This window comes from Coregonus lavaretus (genome assembly GCF_964263955.1).
Source record: "Coregonus lavaretus genome assembly, chromosome: 32".
NCBI classification, from domain to species: Eukaryota; Metazoa; Chordata; class Actinopteri; order Salmoniformes; family Salmonidae; genus Coregonus; species Coregonus lavaretus.
Genome location: NC_140019.1, coordinates 12,213,865 through 12,237,512, shown reverse-complemented (window position 1 = coordinate 12,237,512; position 23,648 = coordinate 12,213,865). Strand labels below are relative to the sequence as shown.

The following is a 23,648-nucleotide window of genomic DNA, read 5'->3' as shown; positions in this document are numbered from 1 at the left end:
CAGCAAATATCAAATGTTGCAGGTTAATAATATGTAAGCTATTTAACGCTGCCATCCTGTCCAAGGGTTCTGCTCTGCTCGCTTGAATAGAGACTCAGGGGTTTGTTGGCAGAGCTTCTTTTAGATTAATGCGAAATGGAGTGTACCGATGTGGAATACTGCGAGACAAAGAGCTGAATAAGGCCAAGTGGGGTTGCATTCAGGCCTTCTAGCGCTTATGTGTGGATTTATTTGACCGTGGTCATTATCACTCATTGGACTTAGTTAGTTTGTTATCTGGACGAGGGCCACACGACACAAAATCAAACAATTAGTTAGAGACTAGTGCGTCATCCTAGGTCGTCATGAAGTTGCCCCTAGATACTGGTATAAGATCAGTTTGGCATTTTTACTCTTAAAGGTTAAGGCTAGGATTTGGGGAGGGTTCTCTGATCCTAGATCTGTGCCTAAGGGCAACTCCTATCCGGAGCGTATAGGTCGATATTTAGGTGCTTACACCTCAGCTCAGCACTGTCCCTGGTGTGTAATAGCTTCTGGTATGAGAGATTTATAGGTGAATTTACTCTGTGTTTTACTCCTCAGTCCTCCCTAGGCTGATTTATAGAGCAAAGAGGATAATGACCTCCACATATATACCGCATCATCATCACACCATCTCCTCCCCTCTGGGTCTGTGCTTTCCTCCTTTACTGTAGGGTCAGGCAAGGCGGCCATGTTGCTAGGCTTATCTTTAAGACCTTCTGCTGCTATGAACAAAACACTCATTGACCTGACGCTGCTGTAAATCCTGCAAGGAGTATAGGCCCAATCACAGACACTGTGTTTAGTGTGTATGTGTGTGTGTGTGTGCCTGTGTGTGTGTGTGTATACATGTGTGTTTATTGCACCCTTTTATCCAGCCTTCATCTGTTTGGCCCAAGTTGAGCAGACGGTTGGTGTGATTTGTGATGTTATGGTCGGGTAAACAGCGGTGTATGTTGTTGCCATGGCGTCCCAGTGGCAGTTCTCTGTAATGGCGACACCTCCCAGTGGCAGTTAGATAGGACTCAGGTGTGTCATTTAAGATTAGAGGTTTATCAGGGTAGCACAACCATTGTGTACACACACACACACACACACACACACACACACACACACACAGTCAAAACCCTTCCTGTCTGCCCTATTTCATTTTAGACTAGAATGCATTCATAAGCACACACTCACACATGCACACACACACACACACACACACACACACACACACACACACACACAATCATACACTCATACACTCAAAACCCGTCCTGTCTGCCCCATTTCATTTTATCTTTCTCAATGGGATAAAGAGGATGCTGTTCTATCAAGATTACCTGGAACATGTGCATATTGGATAAAGCTGCCGTGCTTTCCTTTCCAATATGTAGTGAATACACATGGCAAACCTGAGGGGGTTTAGAAACAGGTGTTCCCTAATCCAAAATAAAGCAGATGTATTGCTATTTGCTCTCACTTCTCTGGAGTTGAAGGAGAAAGCCTGTGGTTCTGGGAAGACTGGGAACCAGAATGTGTGAGGCTGTGTGTGTGTGAGACTTTGTGAGCGAGGCTGTGTGTGTGTGAGGCTGTGTGTGTGTGTGTGTGTGTGTGTGTGTGTGTAAGGCTAAGTGTGTGTGAGGCTGTGTGTGTGTGTGTGTGTGTGTGTGTAAGGCTAAGTGTGTGTGTGTGTGTGTGTGTGTGTGTGTGTGTGTGTGTGTGTGTGTGTGTGTGTGTGTGTGTGTGTGTCAGAGTATGTGAGCGGAGTTGAGCGGTCGGAAATCCCGCTCCTCGCTCAAAGGAAAAAGAACTGCCACTCCATTCATTAAAATCACAATTTAACCAACACCCATCTATTTTTGTGACTACCTGGACCTACCATTTGGTTTTGAATTATTGAAACCAAACCATATGATTTGAATGAAAAGTAGCCTATTTTAATAAACAACAGGAAAAGGTGACTGTGAGAAGCGCTCATCATTTCAAATAAGCTACATGTCGTATTAAACAGCATAAAAACACTCTAAATAGGTCAGGAGCCAGACGGGTAGCCTAAGAAGGAACGAAAATGAATTATTTAGGCTATATTATTTCAAGGCTATAGCCGACAAAAAAACAAACATTGTGAAGCATTTGCAGGTGCGACACACTAGGCTGGCAGGGACATTAAGCGCTCAGCATTTAAACAAAATGTTGTTGTATTCAATCATTATAGTCTATAAATTGCACATATAGGCTGTGACTTACTTAGAATTCATTACAAATTAAACGAAAAATGCCTTATTAGGCTCCATCTACAGTGCCTTTGAATTCATTTTTAGAAACATGAGTTTGTCCAGTCTGTGGCTTCAGGCTCATGCGATGGTGCATGGAGAGCAGGCCAGCAGCGGAGAATACCCTCTCAGCGCTTGCAGAGCAACTGGGAATGCTAAACTCCCTTCGGGCCACTCTTGCCAGGCTGGGCAGGGATGCGTAGTTGTTTTTAGTTTTTTCTGTAGGTAGGCCTAAAGGATTTTATAACCCTATCAAAACGGAAAGCTCCTTGAAATAGGTAATATGTCAGGCCTACCTACAGGTAGATCAGGGCTGCCCAACCCTCTTCCTGGAGATCTACCGTCCTGTAGGTTTTCAGTCCAACCCTAATTTAGCGTATCTGATTCAGCTAGTTAAGGTCTTGTTGAGCAGCTAATAAGTAGAATCTGAAAACCCACAGGACGGTAGCTCTCCAGGAAGAGGGTTGGGCAGCCCTGGTATAGATAATAGAATGAAAATGAACTAAACTTTTTAAGAGATCTGATTTTTAGTTTATAAATACTTTTCTACAATGACGCACTGAGCTAGCTACCTTGTTAGCATGTGCACGTACTAAGTACACCATCATGCTTTTGGGATACCTGTCTTTTCAGATTCCACAATGATTCTTTAGTTGCGGACACTACATCACCGCACTCTTGCTCTTGGTCCTCCTCATCTTTGTTCACCTGTGTGTTTTATCAGTTTCTTTATGAAAATATGTAGCATACTAGATGACAGTAGCTAAAGCGAGGGGCTATATCAGCACACAAGTAGACTGCAAATGCATGCTGGGCCGGGCATGCCCTGAGCTCGTGAAGGGAGCACTACTGGAGCGAAATCGGAGCGAGCGAGAAGGCCGACGCTCCAGCCTTTGGGAAGCTCGCTACACGCTCCAGTCAAATTGGGCAGGCTCCACTCCTCGCTCCGCTCCAGCTCTGCTCACATACTTACATTTACATTTAAATTTACAATTTTAGTCATTTAGCAGACGCTCTTATCCAGAGTGCATACATTTATTTTTATTTTTATACTGGCCCCCCGTGGGAAACGAACCCACAACCCTGGCGTTGCAAGCGCCATACTCTGGTGTGTGTTTGCGAGGCTGTGTGTGTGTGTGTGTGTGTGTGTGTGAGGCTGTGTGTGAGGCTGTGTGGGTCAGAATAAAACATCCTGTTGTCAAGGGAGACAGATGCTCCCTTCATGATATCTCAGCTAGAGCAGAGAGAAGAGAAAAACGCATTAGGAACCACAGATCTCTCTCAGATAGCTGGTAAGTAGCCTAGAAGACCTTGGTCTCTAATGAGAGCAATGCACAGGGCATGCATCATGGTATTACAATCACTGATTATATTACTGGCGATGTGTGATTAATAAGTGTCATCAGTGTCGCAGAGCCTCTAATTTCAGACATATTAAATGTAAATTAATTATGGTAAATTAACTAAATGAAATCTCGGATTAATTCCATTAAAAAACAAATGACTGTTTAATCGTAATCTAATTGAATTAGCGTTTCAAATTATAGTGAGATTATTCCTGCTGCCTGCAAGAACTCTCTCTCTCTCTGTCTCTCTCTCTCTCTCTCTCTCTCTCTCTCTCTCTCTCTGTCACTCTCTACCTCTGTCTCTCTGTGTCTCTCTCCCTCTGTCTCTCTCTCCCTCTGTCTCTCTCTCCCTCTGTCTCCCTCTGTCTCTCTGTCTCTCTCTCCCTCTGTCTCTCTCTGTCTCTCCCTATCTCCTTTCCAGACAAGAGCTCATCATTAGATATGGAGTCTCAGCCCTAGTAATTTATTTCATCGGGTTAGGTGTGTAATTCTTAGTGCCACTATCAGGCGTGTTCCAAATGATCCTGTCTGTTCTGGTCTGGGCTGGTCTGTGGATATAATTAGAGATAGATTTAATAGAGAAAGAGATGAGATTGGCCAGATCCTGAACCATTATCTCAACATGATGGAAATATGAATTCTCACCTTCTTCTTCTTCATCTCTCTCTCTCTCTCTCTCTCTCTCTCTCTCTCTCTCTCTCTCTCTCTCTCTCTCTCTCTCTCTCTCTCTCTCTCTCTCTCTCTCTCTCTCTCTCTCTCTCTCTCTCTCTCTCTCTCTCTCTCTCTCTCTCTCTCTCTCTCTCTCATGACATCTTACTCACCTGTCCATGAGTTACACTATTGAAACATTATCTTTTCTCCTCCCCCCACAGACCAAGAGCTCCTGGAGGACATCATGATTGACAGCTGCTTTTATCTCTCTCAGCCAATGGTGAGTGAAAATAGAGCTTTACCCAGGAAGGAGGAAGTTCTAGATATGTTTCAACCGGTTTGGCTTTCTGTAACTAACTTCCTGACTCTACAGCGGTACTTCAGAGCTCTCAATATTCATGTCCTGCTGTTCTCCTTGTTGTACAAACTCTTTGTTCAGCTCCGGTTGCTTTTCATACCACTAATCTGTAACTGTGATACCGATTACTATATTGATATTACCCCTTTCATCACATCACAAAGCAATTTGTGTCACGTTAACTCCCCTAATTAACGCAATCACTCCCTTTGGTGCCGCACATATGAGAGAACCAGGATAAATCGGATAGTCGGATGTTTGTTGCTTTATTGCTTTTCTCAAACAAAAACACTCCATTAGTGATGAGATCAGGATGCTATACGTGGCAACCTGGGCTACCCAGTGCTGTGTCTGCGTGCTCGCCGCTCAGCGGGTCTGAGTGTATTCTGGTCGATACGTATCCCTCCTCTGTCTGTCTCTGGGAGTGGCTGTCTGGTCTGTGAGCCCAATACAATCAGCTGTGCACTGTGTAGACGGAAAGTGAAGGTTCCCACGACAGCCATGAACCGAGAGGTAGTTACACTGTAAAACAACGCCTCGCTACTCAACGCCTCGCTACTTCCGTATATCAAGATTGGCGTCTGGGTGGGGATTTGAGTGTACTTTTGCCCCGGTCTAGTTTAGAGAAACAGGCTTGTGATTTTAAAATAGAGATGTCGGAGATGGTAATGTGAGGGCAAACTGGAATGCATTTAGAAGCACACACGCACGCATGCGCCAAGCATGCACACACGCGCACACACACACACACACACACACACACACACACACACACACACACACACACACACACACACATACACACACACACATACACACATACACACATACACACATGACACACACAGACTTGCAGTAGTACCTGTGTAAAATATGGCCTTGCCTGGAATGAATGGGTCTTTCCATGGTGAGGTGGCAGGTCGTTATTCTGCATCCCACCAGGAGACAATAAAGGCCAGACACAAGGAGGCTCTCTTTAGAACGCACTCTCACCTCATTTTACACCCCTGGCATCTATAAAGTTCAACCTTGACAGAAAGAGAAGGAGAGAGGTGCCGAGGGAGAACTAAGAAGGAGAGAGATGGGGATATAAAAAACAGGTGCTATCTAGAACCTAAAAGGGTTATTCGGCTGTCCCCATAGGAGAACCCTTTGAATAACCGTTTTTGTTTCCTGGTAGAACCATTTTGGTTCCAGGTAGAACTCTTTTGGGTTCCATGTAGAACCCTTTCCACAGAGGGTTCTACCTGGAACCAAAAAGGATTCTACCAGGAACCAAAAAGGATTCTCCTATGGGGACAGCCGGAGAACCCTTTTGGAACCCTTTTTTCTAAGAGGGGAACTAAAGTCTGGAGTGTATTTGATTGCAATGGAGAGAGAAATGTAGCTTAGATCTCACTGCGACTGGAAATAGAGTGAAGTGACCATGCAGTGACCAGAGAGACAAAGCATAGGAGGTGAACTGACGCAGTAAAACTGCACAGTATTCTCCTGACGATAGATCATGCATAGCAGCGACCTCTGTATTTGTAGACCTCATCATTTTATAATGACTTTGTCCATCACATCCATCACAGCCAGTGTTCAGCTGGTGTTATGATGAGTTTCTCGGGTGTTCAAGTAATCAAGGATGCAAGAATATAGTTAGACACTTTGTAGAAAGTTAATGCAAATGTTTAATGATCGGTACCGGGTTCGTTACAACAATGACCAGAGCTTTGCCCTTGTTGTTACGAACTAACTTGAACAAAGGAAACACTCTACCTTATATACCTTCTATTACCCTCTTCCTGGCATACATCTGGTAAGTCTCCATGGGCACTCCCTGTCTTTGATGTTCATCACTCTTTACCCCAAGTCAGTATCCTGCCCATCACTCATGCTATCCCAAACATCAAATCAAATCAAATCAAATTGTATTGGTCACATGCACCAAATACAACAGGTGCAGACATTACAGTGAAATGCTTACTTACAGCCCTTAACCAACAGTGCATTTATTTGTAACAAAAAAAGTAAAAATAAAACAACAACAAAAAAAGTGTTGAGAAAAAAAAGAGCAGAAGTAAAATAAAATAACAGTAGGGAGGCTATATATACAGGGGGGTACCGTTGCAGAGTCAATGTGCGGGGGCACCGGCTAGTTGAGGTAGTTGAGGTAATATGTACATGTGGGTAGAGTTAAAGTGACTATGCATAAATAATTAACAGAGTAGCAGCAGCGTAAAAAGGATGGGGTGGGGGGGCAGTGCAAATAGTCCGGGTAGCCATGATTAGCTGTTCAGGAGTCTTATGGCTTGGGGGTAGAAGCTGTTGAGAAGTCTTTTGGACCTAGACTTGGCACTCCGGTACCGTTTGCCGTGCGGTAGCAGAGAGAACAGTCTATGACTAGGGTGTCTGGAGTCTTTGACAATTTTGAGGGCCTTCCTCTGACACCGCCTGGTATAGAGGTCCTGGATGGCAGGAAGCTTGGCCCCAGTGATGTACTGGGCCGTACGCACTACCCTCTGTAGTGCCTTGCGGTCGGAGGCCAAGCAGTTGCCATACCAGGCGGTGATGCAACCAGTCAGGATGCTCTCGATGGTGCAGCTGTAGAATTTTTTGAGGATCTGAGGACCCATGCCAAATCTTTTCAGTCTCCTGAGGGGGAATAGGCTTTGTCGTGCCCTCTTCACGACTGTCTTGGTGTGTTTGGACCATGATAGTTCGTTGGTGATGTGGACACCAAGGAACTTGAAGCTCTCAACCTGTTCCACTACAGCCCCGTCGATGAGAATGGGGGCGTGCTCAGTCCTCTTTTTTTTCCTGTAGTCCACAATCATCTCCTTTGTCTTGGTCACGTTGAGGGAGAGGTTGTTGTCCTGGCACCACACGGCCAGGTCTCTGACCTCCTCCCTATAGGCTGTCTCATCGTTGTCGGTGATCAGGCCTACCACTGTTGTGTCGTCGGCAAACTTAATGATGGTGTTGGAGTCGTGCCTGGCCATGCAGTCATGGGTGAACAGAGAGTACAGGAGGGGGCTGAGCACGCACCCCTGAGGGGCCCCCGTGTTGAGGATCAGTGTGGCAGATGTGTTGTTACCTACCCTTACCACCTGGGGGCGGCCCGTCAGGAAGTCCAGGATCCAGTTGCAGAGGGAGGTGTTTAGTCCCAGGATCCTTAGCTTAGTGATGAGCTTAGAGGGCACTATGGTGTTGAATGCTGAGCTGTAGTCAATGAATAGCATTCTCACGTAGGTGTTCCTCTTGTCCAGGTGGGAAAGGGCAGTGTGGAGTGCAATAGAGATTGCATCATCTGTGGATCTGTTGGGGCGGTATGCAAATTGGAGTGGGTCTAGGGTTTCTGGGATAATGCTGTTGATGTGAGCCATGACCAGCCTTTCAAAGCACTTCATGGCTACAGACGTCAGTGCTACGGGTCGGTAGTCATTTAGGCAGGTTATCTTAGAGTCCTTGGGCACGGGGACTATGGTGGTCTGCTTGAAACATGTTGGTATTACAGACTCAGTCAGGGACATGTTGAAAATGTCAGTGAAGACACTTGCCAGTTGGTCAGCACATGCTCGGAGTACACGTCCTGGTAATCCGTCTGGCCCTGCGGCCTTGTGAATGTTGACCTGCTTAAAAGTCTTACTCACATCGGCTACGGAGAGCGTGATCACATAGTCATCCGGAACAGCTGGTGCTCTCATGCATGCTTCAGTGTTGCTTGCCTCGAAGCGAGCATAGAAGTGGTTTAGCTCGTCTGGTAGGCTTGTGTCACTGGGCAGCTCGCGGCAGTAATAATCCTTTGACATAATGGAATGCAGACTTCCTGTCTCCTAACCACTTATCTAGTAACTCTAACCTGTTCCCCACGATACTATGACATGACATCATTATACCATAAAAACATCATATCAGCTGGCCAGTGTCCAGTGTTCAGCTGGCCAGTGTCCAGTGTTCAGCTGGCCAGTGTCCAGTGTTCAGCTGGCCAGTGTCCAGTGTTCAGCTGGCCAGTGTCCAGTGTTAAGTGGTCAGTGTTGGGTGTTAAGGCCTGATGTCACAGCATAACAGCAGGGGTGACGCAACAACACAACAGACTTGTTTACTTCCAGCCACGGGATGCTGTTGCCAGGCAACCCCGGACGACCGGGGGAATTTATCTCTTTCCCTCGGGTTTAACCTTGGTAGAGGGCAAGTGATGCTGGAGGGAGGGAGAGAGGAATGCAGTGAAATGAGGGGGAGAGAGGGATGGACCCAGCACCTGTTTCTGATATCGACCTTTCCAAAATCTGATTATAAGCCCGTGAGTGAATAACGAGCTGGTGCTTTAGACTAGCAGTTATCGTTAGCCTAGCGTAGCGTCTCGCCCCATTAGCCTTACAGCGATGCCATGGCAATCTGTTGGTGCCGAGCAACACCATCTGCCACTAATGTGATCTGTGTCCCTCGACCCCGGAGGGAGAAAGAGAGAGAGAGGGAGGGAGGGAGAGAGAGGAAGAAAGGGGTGGGATAGAGCGATGGAGGGATAGAGTGATAGAACGTGAAAGTATGAGCAAGAGAGGGTGATAAGCTGGTGGTAGAGATAGAGTGTGAGAGGGAGAGATGGAGTGCGTCTTCCTGCTGTGTTGAATTAAGAGGTAGGAACCAGGTCCTGGCAGGGCGTCCCAAAGCTGCTCCACCACCCTACCTCTGCCTCTGTGGAGGACTGGGGACTGCTGGGTACCTGCCCAAAACACCCATAGGAGCTACACGACTTTGTCAATCACTTAGCCTAATCAATAAATCCATCAAACTGCCTTCACTGTTCCCTTGATGTTATTACAGATGAAAGTGATATGATCTCTAAGGGGGCGACTGTGATGAGACACAGGGTTTCTGAAGGTAGTTACTGTGTATAGCAGTATTGAATTATCCTTACTGTCTAAGCGATCTCTGGGGTTTGATGATAAAGAATGTTGATTGTTGAACCGTGTCAATTCGTTCTATTCTCTCTCTATGTTCAATCTAGTGTAGGCAGGTAACTGTTGAAGAATAACTGCTTTATCCATTCTATGCTGTATCTGTTGTTTTCTCTCTTTGGCTGATTTTGCAGGTAGTTGACTGTTAGAGCGTGACATTTCTATCCATAGATACTCTGGTGCTGTTGATTGTTGAAGCAAAACTTCTCTCTCTATCCATCCCAACTCTGCTGTGCTTTCCGTTTCTTGACAGTATACAGTTGCCTTTTGAAGTGTGTTTGATCTATGGATTCTAACTCTACTCTGTGTTCTTTCTCCAGCCTGATGACCTGATGAGTCTGGTGGCGGTGATGCTCTACGACTTCCAGGACAGGAAGTTCCTCCCTCGGGAATGCCAGGGGGAGGAGCTTGTACAGGAAGTCAGGGAGGTGGAGAACTGCCTCCTCAGGTAAGAGGGAAAGGGGTGGGGGGGGGGTGTACTGTATGTGTGTCTGTGTGTTGTTGTGGTATGTGGCTGATGGGTATGAGTGACTGTTGGAATAAGATTCCATACTGTACGTGTGGTTGGGTGATACACTCTCTTCAGTTCTCAGCAAAACACCATCTCTTCCCGTGTGTGTTGTAGGTTTAAGACCAAGCTGGCAGCCTCCCTGGCTCGCAGTAGGATCAAACATGACCTCCTGACCATCGACTGCATCCTCCCTGAGGCTGTAAGGAAGAAACAGGAGAGAGCCAACAGGCTGCCCCTCTACGCATGGGTCAACACACTCAAAAGCAGGTCAGCACACACACACACAGATGGCACACACACACACACACACACACGTATGCACACACACACACACACGTATGCACACACACACACATGTATGCACACACACATAGGTCTGAGGTTGTGGGTGTTGAACAATGGTTTATGATCCAGTTGCCATGCAGACATTTCATTAAACCATAGTCTGTGTGTGTGTGTGTGTGTGTGTGTGTGTGTGTGTGTGTGTGTGTGTGTGTGTGTGTGTGTGTGAGAACGGAGGAGAGACATAGATTATATATTTATTTGTCTGTTTTTCACAGATAAATGCTTTACGTACAAGAAAACGCACTGTGAGAGACATGGCATAGTCCAGACAACATCAAACATACAAATTCATGAATAACTAAACAAAAATGACAGCTTAAGGACTCTTACTCCTCTCTTCACCATTACAATAACTGTGCCCCCCAATACACTCAATATAACACATCCCCATAATGTCCAATGTCCCTGAGCATTGCGCATAATGTTATTGCACAACCCTATAATTGCAATATCCATGATTCCATGATTGTTTTACACAGTTACATTAACTTATCACTTTTAACAATTGCACGTTCCCGAATGAGTGAGTCCTCCTTATTGTTCAAATGGTTTTTGTACCCGACCAGTTTACACTTGGGAGTCTGTAGTGCTTTCTGGATAGCAGGAGCACATGGGAAGAGTCCTCTGCTATTTTGTTTGCCATCCTCAGCATGTTTTTGTGGTAGCTGTCCAGAAAGGTTCTGTTGGTGGGCTTGTCAATTATTATTTTACGCAGTTCTCAGCAGACTTGTCACCCTGGCTTTTGCCCGTACTGTGACACTGTTGTACCATGATGCAGTGCGGCGAACCGCTCTGGATTGTGGAGCATAATAAAAGATAGCAATACGAACATACACTGAGTATACCAAACATTAGGAACACCTTCCTAATATTGAGTTGCATCCCCCCCCCCACAAGGAAGCTGGCCCATGTTGACTCCAATCAGGGGCACAACTTTGGTTTTAATTGTTATAATTATATATATTTTTAATCCAGTCGGATAAACACTCCAAATAGCCTACCCGACCGCTCGGAGGTGTCCGCAAGCACACCGTTGCCTCGTTTTGTATCACATTCTGGGGGGGACAAAAATGCAATTTCAGAATGTGGGGTGGGACATGTCCAATGCTTCCCACAGTTGTGTCAAGTTGGCTGGATGTCTTTGGGTGGTGGACCATTCTTGATACACATGGGAAACTGTTGAGCATTGCAGTTCTTGACACCTACTACCATACCCCGTTCAAAGGCACTTCTATCTTTTGTCTTGCCCATTCACCCTCTGAATGGCACACATACACAATCCATGTCTCAATTGTCTCAAGGCGTAGAAATCCTTCTTTAACCTGTATCCTCCCCTTCATCTACACTGATTGAAGTGGATTTAACAAGTGACATCAATAAGGGATCATAGCTTTCACCTGGATTCACCTGGTCAGTCTATGTCATGGAAAGAACAGGTGTTCCTTATGTTTTGTACACTCAGTGTAAAGTAAATGGCAGTAGAATATAATAAACATTTTAGCTTCAGTATAATACAGGAAGATACAATTTATACTACAATATTTACACGTGTGGGGAAGGGGGGGATGGCGGGCAAGTGTCTAAACTGAGCAGTATAATAAGAGTCTGGTAGCAGCAGTTGTGATGTGTGTAGCATGAATGTGTGTGTGTGTGTGTATGTCTGTGTGGGTGTGTGCATGAGTGAGTGCATGTGTACTAAGGTGCGTAGAATCAGAGCAGGTGCTCAGTCCAATTTCTATCTAGAAGCGGTCTGATGGCTTGTAGATATAAACTGTCTCGGAGCCTGTTGGTATCAGACCTCATGTTCCGATACCATCTGCCTGACAGTAAGGGAGAGAACAGCTCGTGGCTGGGGTGCGTGGGGTCCTTGATGATGCTGCGGGACTTCCTCAGGCACCGTTTCGAGTAGATGTTCTGGATGGGTGGGAGCACGGTCCCAGTGATGTACTGGGCTGTCTTCACCACCCACTGGAGGGCCTTGCGGTCGTGGACGGAGCAATTCCCGAACCAAGCCGTGATGCAAGCGGTCAGGACAATCTCGACGGTGCAGCGGTAGTATGTGGAGAGGACCCGGAGCGGCATGCCGAATTACTTCAGCCACCTTAGGAAGTAGAGATGCTGTTGCGCCCTCTTGACAAGATTGGTGGTGTTGTTGGTCCATGACAAGTCTGAGAGGGTGTGTGTGGGTGTATTTCTGTGTCTTTCTACTGCTCCAGACAGCCTGATTCAGTGGGGTGTAAATCTCGTTGTAGTGGACAGATCCAATCAGCAACAAGCCTCAGCAAGTCCTGAGACTCTGAGGTTACCTGTGGTGTGTGTGTGTGTGTGTGTGTGTGTGTGTGTGTGTGTGTGTGTGTGTGTGTGTGCGCGCACAGGATATTACATATTACTACCAGAGGTGACCACAGCGGTAGAAGCCTTTTAAAAGGCCATAGAGGGATATTACATGCTATATTGACTCTCACATCCTGTCATCCCTGTTTCCTCTTCCCCCTCTCCACTCTTCCCCCCAGCTTTGAAGAGGTGTGCGGCGTCCTGAAGCAAGGGGGATTCTCTCAGGTGAATTCAGTCGGGCAGTTGGAAGGGCAGTCCTTCTGTCAGGACCCCCACTGTGCGGACATGTTGGTGTTTCCCCACCAGCTCAAAGCTGACCTGTACCGCACCAAGCTGCTCAGCGACAACAAGCTCATCATACAGGTACTACTGAAAGACGGCGTCTGAAATGGCACCTATTCCCTATATAGTGCACTACATTTGACCAGCATAGGGTGCCATTTCAGACATATCCCAGGGCTCCATCCTAAGCCAGCCATTGAACAAAACAATTAAAGAACAATATGGCTGTACTGTACATCAGCTTGCATCCATAAATCCAAGTAAATTTTTCTATGCAAATTCTTCCCCATCCATTGTGAATACAGAGTACCCAATACCCATTTGTGGCACTCAATAAAACCCTCCTCCTTGTTTCTGGGAGAGTATTCTAATGACTAATTCTATGGCTGCAGAGCTATAAGCGTCTCACTTTAATTTCTAGTCCAATAAACTCAAGCTGCTGCCTGCCACAGCCTCTCTGAGCGCCATGCCGCACAAGCACAGTGAAATTTGATTACGAAGCCAAATTCAATTAAGCATTCAATACCACTGCTAAATGAATCACTTCCCCTCTCTCCTCATCTTCCTCTCACTCCCTCTCTCCTTCCTTTCTCAATGTCCTTGCTCTCTTCTTCCTCTCTTTCTTTTTTCGTCCAAAGACTGTGATATGGACACTAACTAAAGAAAGTCAAATTAGCTGGCTCTGTTATGTTCAGCACTATCTCTAGAGGGGGGGCTCTGTTGGTTGAAGGACATCTCCATATTAATCTCTCTGTCTACTTGCACACATTGTTCTCTCTCTCTCTCTCTCTCTCTCTCTCTCTCTCTCTCTCTCTCTCTCTCTCTCTCTCTCTCTCTCTTGTGGAAAAAGGCTGTAGTCAAGTTGTAACCCTACCTCTCTCTTTCCATTCTCTCCCTCCCCCTTCCGTCTCCCCCTTTCACTCTCTCCCTTCTATCTTTCCCCTCCCCTCTCTACCCCTTCTCACCCACCCTTCTCTAGGATAAGTCGTGTAGTGTTGGTCCCTGTGTGGTGTGCCCCCTGTTGCCCCCAGAGGGGGACGTCCTGATGGCTGGCTCCACCTCCGGCCTTACCGTGTCACACACCGCCTCCCTGGTCGCCCATGGCAACAGCCAATCAAAAGTGTTAGTCTGTGTTGGCGACCGCCCACCCGCCCAGAGGGAGGAGCTACAGGGGGTCCTTGCCAATATGGCCTGCAAGAGTATGTGTGTGTGTGTGTGTGTGTGTGTGTGTGAGTCAACTGTTGCTAGCTACTTTCCATAGAAGTTTATACTGTTGGCACGATATGGTTGTGGTCCTCTGTAGCTCAGTTGGTAGAGCATGGCGCTTGCAACGGCAGAATTGTTGGTAAATTTTTCGGGACCACCCATACGTAAAATGTGTGCACGCATGACTGTAAGTCGCTTTGGATAAAAGACGCGTCTGTTGTGTTCTTGGGAGCATGTTATTGAGTCCCAATGTGGGTTGGTTCATGCTACAGACTTACTGTATATGTGTGTCTGAGTGTTTGAGTTTGTCTGGTCAGACGTGAAGCTGATCCCTGTGAGTTTCCTGTCTCTGGACCCATGTGACCTGAGGCTCCAGCGGGTCCGGGTCATCCTGCTGACCCCCCAGTGCTCCGTGTCTGCAGTCAGCAACCCTGTTGAATTCATACTGCAGGAAAACGGAGGTACTGCTTCACATACCCCAACACACTACACCCCTATACCCTCCAGATTACACCCCTATACCCTCCAGTTTACACCCCTATACCCTCCAGATTACCACCTAGACCCCTAATCATACCCTCAACCCTGTTGAGTTCATATTGCAGGAGAACACAGGTACAGCTTACACTTGAATTTGCTTTGACTTAATCAAAAATCAACCAAAGTTAGATTGTAGATGAGCAGAAGTGTAAAGACATCTCTGTTTCAGACACAGACCTGCTCCAGGACCTGTCCCAGGGTTCCATAGCCCAGACCAAGCTGGACACACTGGTGGCCCAGCAGAAGAGAGACATCGTCCATGCCCTGAAGTGTGAGTGTGAGAACCTACAGAGAAAGAGATAGTGTTTATGTGTGCGTGTGTGCGTACACACGCCCTCTCTCTCACAAATGATCTAATCTCATTTGCAATTAGAGTTCCCCTCTGAGAGGCTCTAAGTCTTAATTAGAAATGCTAATATTTCCTGGTCCGGTCAGCATGACTCTCCTGTTAGCTACAACACAACAACTCAGTAACCTTCCCAATGATGTGCCCTTTCCCTCATACACACACACACAGGGCTGGTTTAAAGAGCCAGCTTGAAGAAACACAGCAAACCCAACCAGTATTCATGTCTTATTGTATGAACTCTGTGTGGGCTGGATTATGTTAATCGGGGGGGAGTGTGTGTGTGTGTGTGTGTGTGTGTGTGTGTGTGTGTGTGTGTGTGTGTGTGTGTGCGTGCGTGCATGCGCGACGGAAACCCAGCTTCTCTAATCACATGGTCATTGATCGGGCTCAAATGTTTTTGCCAGCAGCGGCAGATCCTCTCTAACGGGCCGTTAATGAATGGCAGATGGCTATCGACCCAACTGTTGGCACGTTGACTGGCGGTTCTGCATCTCTTTTGATGTTTACAAGTATTTTCTTTTTGAATATTGTAACAGCACACATACAGTACCAGTCAAAAGTTTGGACACACCTACTCATTCAAGGGTTTTTCTTAATTTTTTTGTTATTTTCTACATTGTAGAATAATAGTGAAGACATCAACACTATGGAATAACACATATGGAATCATGTAGTAACCAAAGAATTTGAGATTCTTCAAATAGCCACCATTTGCCTTGATGACAGCTTTGCACACTCTTGGCATTCTCTCAACCAGCTTCACCTGGAATGCTTTTCCAACAGTCTTGAAGGAGTTCCCACATATGCTTAGCACTTGTTGGAGGCTTTTCCTTCACTCTGCCGTCCGACTCATCCCAAACCATCTCAATTTGGTTGAGGTCGGGGGATTGTGGAGGCCAGGTCATCTGATGCAGCACTCCATCGCTCTCCTTCTTGGTGAATAGCCCTTACACAGCCTGGAGGTGTGTTGGGTCATTGTCCTATTGAAAAACAAATGATAGTCCCACTGAGCCCAACCCAGATCGCTGCAGAATGCTGTGGTAGCCATGCTGGTTAAGTGTGCCTTGAATTCTAAATAAATCACAGACAGTGTCACCAGCAAAGTACCCCCACGCCATAACACTTCCTCCTCCATGCTTTACGGTGGGAACTACACATGCAGAGATCATCCGTTCACCCACACCGTGTCTCACAAAGACACGCCGGTTGGAACCAAAAATCTCCAATTTGGACTCCAGACCAAAGGACTGGAATCAAGCAGCCAAATAAATGTTTGGCTGGAATCAACATCTGGTGCAAGGCAACAGTGGAATGAAATGAGAAATGCTTAATACGTGAACTGTTTAAAGAAAAATAACATTTATGCATTCTCTGCTTCAAAGCCCTTTAGTGGGGATTGTTTCATTTGAGGAAAGTGCTTTGTGTGCAGTGTAATGTGAAAAACAATTTTAGGCTTAGCCGTCTTTTTGCCGTCATCTGCTCTGTTTCATTGGAGATATATTAATTTAATATGCCTAGTGGGGCTGTGTGCTAATACTGTAGGTGTGTATTTATTTAAAGTGTGTGTTTGCTCATGTGTGTGTTGGCGTGCGCGCGTGTTTCCAGTCCCCAAGGTGCAGGTGGTGGTGTACTCTACCTGCTCCTCGTACCCTGAGGAGAATGAAGAGGTGGTGAGGAGAGCTCTGGAGCAGGCTGGGCCTACTGAGGGACCCAAACTACAAGTCTTCAGGTTAGTCTCGCTCTCGCGCTCTCTCTCTCTCTCTGTCTCTCTGTCTCTCTGTCTCTGTCTCTGTCTCTGTCTCTGTCTCTGTCAATTCAATTTCAATTTCTCTCTCTCCCTCTCTCTATTGCTCACCTCCTTCCTCCCTATCTACAGCTCTCTGTCTCTCAAACTTTAGCACCCCAGGTAGGACCTAAAGGACTGCAATTAGAGATGAAATCATTATCAGCTCCAAACAGAGAAACTCTTTCCTCGTTATCTCGTGCATAGTTTTCCCTGTGTGGATATTGTTCTTGAAGTTAGACTCTTTTACTCCATCAAGCCATCTTTTCCATCAGGCCAACAGTTCTCTACAGCCCCAGGCTTAAACAGCTATACCTAAGACTATTGGTAGGGATTGTATTGACTTGTGGCCTGTGCCACTGAAGTACTTGTGCATTTATTAACTCTGTCTGTGTGTCTGTGTGTGCATGTATCCCTCACTGCATGCGTTGTGTGTGACTGTGCGTGCGTGTTGTCCAGGCCGAGCTCTTCCTTACCCACATCTCTGGGCCGAGCTGAGGAGAGAGCAGGGGGTACGTTCTTCAGACTGGATCCTTCAGACGAAACTAACGGCTGTTTCCTAGCTGTACTCACCAGAGAGGTAAGACAGAGAGAGAGAGACAGAGAGAGAGAGAGACAGAGAGAGAGAGAGACAGAGAGAGAGAGAGAGAGAGAGAGACAGAGAGAGAGAGACAGAGAGAGAGAGACAGGGAGAGAGACAGAGAGACAGAGAGAGAGAGAGAGACAGAGAGAGAGAGAGACAGAGAGAGAGAGACACAGAGAGAGAGAGACAGAGAGAGAGAGACAGAGAGAGAGAGAGAGAGAGAGAGACAGAGAGAGAGAGAGAGAGAGAGAGTGAAGACAGACCCCTGTTGTGATACTTGTAATTCACCAACCTTTTCTGAGTCAAGATCACTTTCGCAGTCAAAAAGCGAGATTTACCGCTCAGATAAAAACAAACAAAAAAAGACTTACAAAATGTAAGCCTATGCAACATTAACCTAATAAAAACAGTTATGTAGGAATGAGGTTTGTGCAGTAGGCCTAGTACATTATCACAGCACATTGGCTATGCTTGGCCTGCCAATACTGTTCTTCTCAGACCATTTCAAAACTCGAACAAAATAGATCAGTTGTTGTATCACTTGCGAGGCACAGCTGAGAATAAATTAAAATAATTTGCTTTTTTATTTTACTGGACTGATGGTACCTGCATCTGATGGACAGTCTCAGCAGGGGGTCCGCCTCTCACAGTCCCTGCTCTCTCCTTTCCTCCTCTCACAGTCCCTGCTCTCTCCTTTCCGCCTCTCACAGTCCCTGCTCTCTCCTTTCCTCCGGTGAGACTGACCAGAGAGAGGGGGCACAGTCACATTATTTCTGCCTCATGCACAAAGTCATGTTGTTCCTATGACCAGAGAAAGTGAAATATTCCTCGATATTAAAATAAACACAACGAGCTGCTAATAATAAAAACAATGTTGACAGTGATGAATAAAAACAGTGTTGACAGTGATGAATAAAAACAGTGTTGACAGTGAAGAATAAAAACAGTGTTGACAGAGTTGAATAAAAACAGTGTTGACAGAGTTGAATAAAAACAGTGTCGACAGAGATGAATAAAAACAGTGTTGACAGAGTTGAATAAAAACAGTGTTGACAGAGTTGAATAAAAACAGTGTCGACAGTGATGAATAAAAACAGTGTTGACAGTGAAGAATAAAAACAGTGTTGACAGTGATGAATAAAAACAGTGTTGACAGTGATGAATAAAAACAGTGTTGACAGTGATGAATAAAAACAGTGTTGACAGAGTTGAATAAAAACAGTGTTGACAGAGTTGAATAAAAACAGTGTCGACAGAGATGAATAAAAACAGTGTTGACAGAGTTGAATAAAAACAGTGTTGACAGAGTTGAATAAAAACAGTGTCGACAGTGATGAATAAAAACAGTGTTGACAGTGAAGAATAAAAACAGTGTTGACAGTGATGAATAAAAACAGTGTTGACAGTGATGAATAAAAACAGTGTTGACAGTGATGAATAAAAACAGTGTTGACAGAGTTGAATAAAAACAGTGTCGACAGAGTTGAATAAAAACAGTGTCGACAGAGTTGAATAAAAACAGTGTTGACAGAGTTGAATAAAAACAGTGTCGACAGTGCTGAATAAAAACAGTGTTGACATGCAGAATAAATTCTTAAACATGAGCTCACTCATAAGAAACAGCAGCTCTTTGCTGTATTCTTTGACAGTCTCTCTCTGGTCATGGTTTTAAAAGGCTAGTATGCTGTGGGCTCGTGGAAGCTGTAGGCATGGTGATTTGAGCTATCCGATTGGCCAGCGCAGTAGGCACACTTGATTTAGCCACAGCTCTCCTGGTCCGCCCTTCAGACAAATTATATGGTTCAAAATGGGAACAATTTGCCTACCCGGCGCGCAGGGCTTCTGAATCAAGTGCATCTACTGCCAACAGCCCAATACAAAATAAAAAGGATCACAAGGCTTTATCGTTGGCTTTTCTAGGGAAATGTTTGGTGATCGACTAGGAATGACTTGGCGATCGACCGGTTGGTGACCACTGAGCTAGACTGTGTATTCCCCTCTGAGAAGACCCAATGTGCTGTTTATTATCATATAACTATCCCACCACTATCATCAGCAGTAAGGCCAATGTCCTCACCCATCTGAGCCACTGGGAGAAACGGATTTAGCCCTCTGCTCCTAGAATGCATTGAGTGCTCTCTCCCAAGACTCTATAGACACAGGGAAAGTCCAGCCTCAGTGCTGAACACTACAGGGTGGATTTTAACGCTACTGTCTGTATACATGTTTGGCTGCAGACTTGTTTGTTTTCTTAGAGCTGGAAGAAGAGAGGGAGAAAAAACCCCATGAGTCACCCAAACCAGACAGAGAAGAATTCAGACAGAGAAGAGTTTGGTTGAGAAAGGCAGCCTGCTTCATGTAAGAAAAATACACTGACAAAAGAGAACATGCTTGTCATCTCTTGTGAGTGTCTGAAGGAGTTTGGAAGTTTACAAAGTCTAGAACATTTTGGATGTTTTGGCAGGTGGAAAGAGGGTTTTGGGTGCTTAGGAAGGGAGGGAGGTGAAGCGTAGAGGAGGGAGGGTGAGGTGAGGTGGAGGGGAGGTGAAGTGAAGGGGAGAGGAGGTGAGGTGGAGGGGAGGTGAGGTGAAGGGGAGAGGAGGGAGGTGAAGGGGTGAGATGAAGGGGAGAGGAGGTGAGGTGAAGGGGAGAGGAGGGAGGGAGGTGAAGGGGTGAGGAGGGAGGTGAAGGGGTGAGGTGAAGGGGAGAGGAGGGAGGAGGGAGGAGGAGAGGAGAGGAGGGAGGTGAAGGGGTGAGGTGAAGGGGAGAGGAGGGAGGTATAGGGGAGAGGAGGGGAGGTGAAGGTGAGGTGGAGGGGAGGTATAGGGGAGAGGAGGGGCAGGAGGTGAAGGGGAGGGGAGGTGAAGTTGAGGTGAAGGGGAGGGGAGGTGGGGAGGGGAGGTATAGGGGAGAGGAGGGGCGGGAGGTGAAGGGGAGGGGAGAGGAGGGGAGGTGAAGGGCAGAGGGGGAGTTAAGACAGTTTGAATGAGAGACAGGGAGTAAGCAGAAAGCTGACATCATGGCCTCTGTGTGCGTGAGAGAGGGAAAGGCAGAGCTTCAGTTGAGATCAGGTGAAACTGAGAGCAGAGAAGATGACAGGTTCTAGGTCATACCCCTGAGAGGAAGACCGAGGGGGAGCGAGAGGAGGGAGGGTGAGGATGGAGAGAACAGAAGGCTAGAAGGACTGCGTGTTGGGGCACAGAAATAGGCGGCAGGACGTCTTTCCATCTACTACCTGAGGGAAGCAAGAGATAGAGTGCAGAGCGAGGGAAGAGGTAGAAGAGGAGATGATGGTAAAAGAGAGAGAGAGAAAGAGGAAGATCTGAAGGTGAAAAGATCAGCATTGAGGTCATGAAGACAGACATGTACAGCCTTGAAGGTAGAGCAGAGCAGCAGTTGGAGAGGGGGAGGAGGAGGGGGAGAGGAGATCAGAATGAAGGAGAGAAGAGGGTGAAGGAAGGATCAGAGGAAGAAGACAGACCTGAGAATGGGTGACCGGAACGAGAGGTTGAGAGGAGGAAGGAGGGAGATGAAAGAAGAGGGCTGTTTTGGAGAGAGAGAGAGAGAGAGCAGGGCTGCTATAGAAGAACTGTAGAGCAGTCAGAACCTATCTAATGACAATACAGAGGCTGAGCACTTAGCTACAGTCTGGTCCACACACACACACTCACACACACACACACACACAGAGTCTTGTACAACTAACCTTGTGGGGACACACAATTCAGTCCCATTCAAAATCCTATTTTCCCTAACCCCTAACCCGAAAACCTTAACCCTAACCCTAAACATAACCCTAGCTCCTAACCCTAACCCTAAAACTAACCCTAGCTCCTAAACCTAATTTCAACCCTAACACTAATTCTAACCTTAACCCTAAACTCCCTTGAAATAGCATTTTACCTTGTGGGGACCAACAAAATGTCCCCAGTTGGTCAAATGTTTGTTATTTTACAATTATTGTGGGGACTTCTGGTCCCCACAAGTATAGTTAAACACACACACACACACACACACAGACACACACACACACACACACAGACACACACACACGTCCAGTAGGAGATGCTCCGTTTCGTCTTTCATTCTCTATGTTCTTTGTACTGTAGCTGTAAGAAGTAGAACCAGAGTGACAGACAGTACAGACCAAAGTGTAAATGTGTCATACATGATCAGAAATCACATCATGTGCTGTGTACTGAATACTATAATGCATGGTACTGCCAGGAGGTTCTCATCCAGAGAACCCTATGGAAGAGGAAGTGTATGTTGATATCTGCTTAAGTTCAATTCTGTCATCATTTTTGGGGGGATTCAGTTCAATGCCGTCATATTTTCTGAGAGTATTATGATGATTGACTTGGCTGTCTATGTTGATGTGGAAGAGTGGAGATGTCTTTCTCTCTGTTCTCCTCAGTCTCTCGTCTATTTTCTATCTCCCATTCCCTCAATGCTGTTCCTGTCTTCTTCTTTCACATCAATTAAACCAAACTCTTTCTTTTTGTCTTACAGTCTCTCTCTCATGTAATCTCTCATGCAATGTCGATCTCTCTCACACTAACCACTCTCACACATTCCTCTCTCCCTCGTTCTCTCTCCTGCAGTTTCTCTTCATCACACTCTCTCCTGCAGTTTCTCTCCATCCCATTCTCTCCTGCAGTTTCTCTACTCTCTCTCCCTCTGTAGGTGGGTCTTAAGTGAGACTTCAGTCACGGCAGCTTAGCTGTGCTTTACTGGGCTTTAGCTGCTAAGTGTGGTGCAGTGGAGTAATGATGATGGAGCAGCTACTTTCACAGAGCCACAGCCACCGTACCGCTAGCCTAGCTTCCTGCCTGCCTACCTAGCTTGCTGCTTGGCTGCTTATGGACCCACGGTCGGCCACACAGGCCCCTATAATCCAAATTACCAAGCATGGCCACATTTAGGATATTCCTCCACATAATGAAACCTGCTCTACTCTACCGTTTACGACACACTGGATTATTAAGCAATTTTCTCCCTCTCTCTCAGGGTGTGACGGAGTGCTCTCTCTCTCTCCCCCCCTCCATCCGTCAAAGCAGCATCTGTTCATCCCCCTGTCAGCCATCACATTTATACCTCCACAGACAGGCATGAAAAGATAATCAAACTGCCGTAATAGCACCTCAAACAGGTTTCTTTCCACCTCCAATAAACTCAGCTAATCAAAAGTTATTGTGGCACTCTGAAAAGCGCCGTAAAAATAGCAATTAGATAAGTGTGGGAATGCAATTTCACTGGGAGCGGGCGTCACATTGGGCCCAGTAAAATCATTTTATGAGGTTTTCATACAAGAACAGCTAGGGACAATAAACTCTGTGTTGAGACTGTGATGTGTCTGGACTCTGGACTCCTGCAGTGGGACTGTCCACATCACATCACAGGTTTGCAGTGCTCTTAAATGTCCCCATATAGAGAGACGGTTAGAGTTGTGTCATACACAGACAGAATTTAGAATTATGTGCGGGTTTCTTTTAGCTTGTAAGTAGGCAAGTAGAATTGCACAGCAGAGGTGGGAGTTTAAATTCTGCCTAGTTATCAGAGGTGCGGTGAGAATGGCAGAACTGGGTCAAACAGTTTGTGGTACGTAGAATATGGTTGTTTAGGACCTATGTTGTGTATGGTGGTGTTTGGGGTTTGTTGCTGCACACAAGTTTAGTAGTGTGCCCAGGTAGAGAGGATGATTTGTAGCCTCCTGTAGCTCAGTTGGTGGAGCATGGCGCTTGCAACGCCAGGGTTGTGGGTTCGATTCCCATGTGGGGCCAGTATAAAAAATGTATGCACTCACTAACTGTAAGTCGTTCTGGATAAGAGCGTCTGCTAAATGACTAAAATGTAAAATTATTTTAAGAGGCTTGAACAGAAGTGAGGGGAGATGGGGCGGATGTGAGATTGAGGAAGGAGAGAAGAGGAGAAAGGGAGGTAAAGGAGGAGAGGGGGAGGGAGAGAATCTGTTGAATAATTCAGCGCCCCCTGTCTGTGTGAATTAGCATCAACACAGTCAGTGTAACCCCAAAAGACCCTCCCGTACACATCTGCACAACAACTCAAATGTACACACACACAAACACTCACATACACCACACACCCTCACATTCTCTCAGGAAGTGTGAA

At 46.2% G+C, this 23,648-nt stretch overlaps 1 protein-coding gene across 1 annotated transcript in view; it reads left to right on the top strand.

Annotated features, from left to right (window-relative positions):
- The window catches only part of LOC311107330 (putative methyltransferase NSUN7), a gene marked incomplete at its 5' end in the record, with an annotated part of 30,597 nt that overhangs the window by 5,666 nt on the left and 1,283 nt on the right, over positions 1-23,648 (top strand). Inside the window, 9 exons of the mRNA XM_084149815.1 lie at positions 4,504-4,562; positions 9,904-10,031; positions 10,209-10,361; positions 12,953-13,136; positions 14,035-14,254; positions 14,579-14,722; positions 14,971-15,072; positions 16,756-16,879; positions 17,393-17,513. Coding sequence (XP_084005941.1) covers positions 4,504-4,562; positions 9,904-10,031; positions 10,209-10,361; positions 12,953-13,136; positions 14,035-14,254; positions 14,579-14,722; positions 14,971-15,072; positions 16,756-16,879; positions 17,393-17,513 — 1,235 coding nt within the window. The remainder of the gene's footprint in view (positions 1-4,503; positions 4,563-9,903; positions 10,032-10,208; positions 10,362-12,952; positions 13,137-14,034; positions 14,255-14,578; positions 14,723-14,970; positions 15,073-16,755; positions 16,880-17,392; positions 17,514-23,648) is intronic.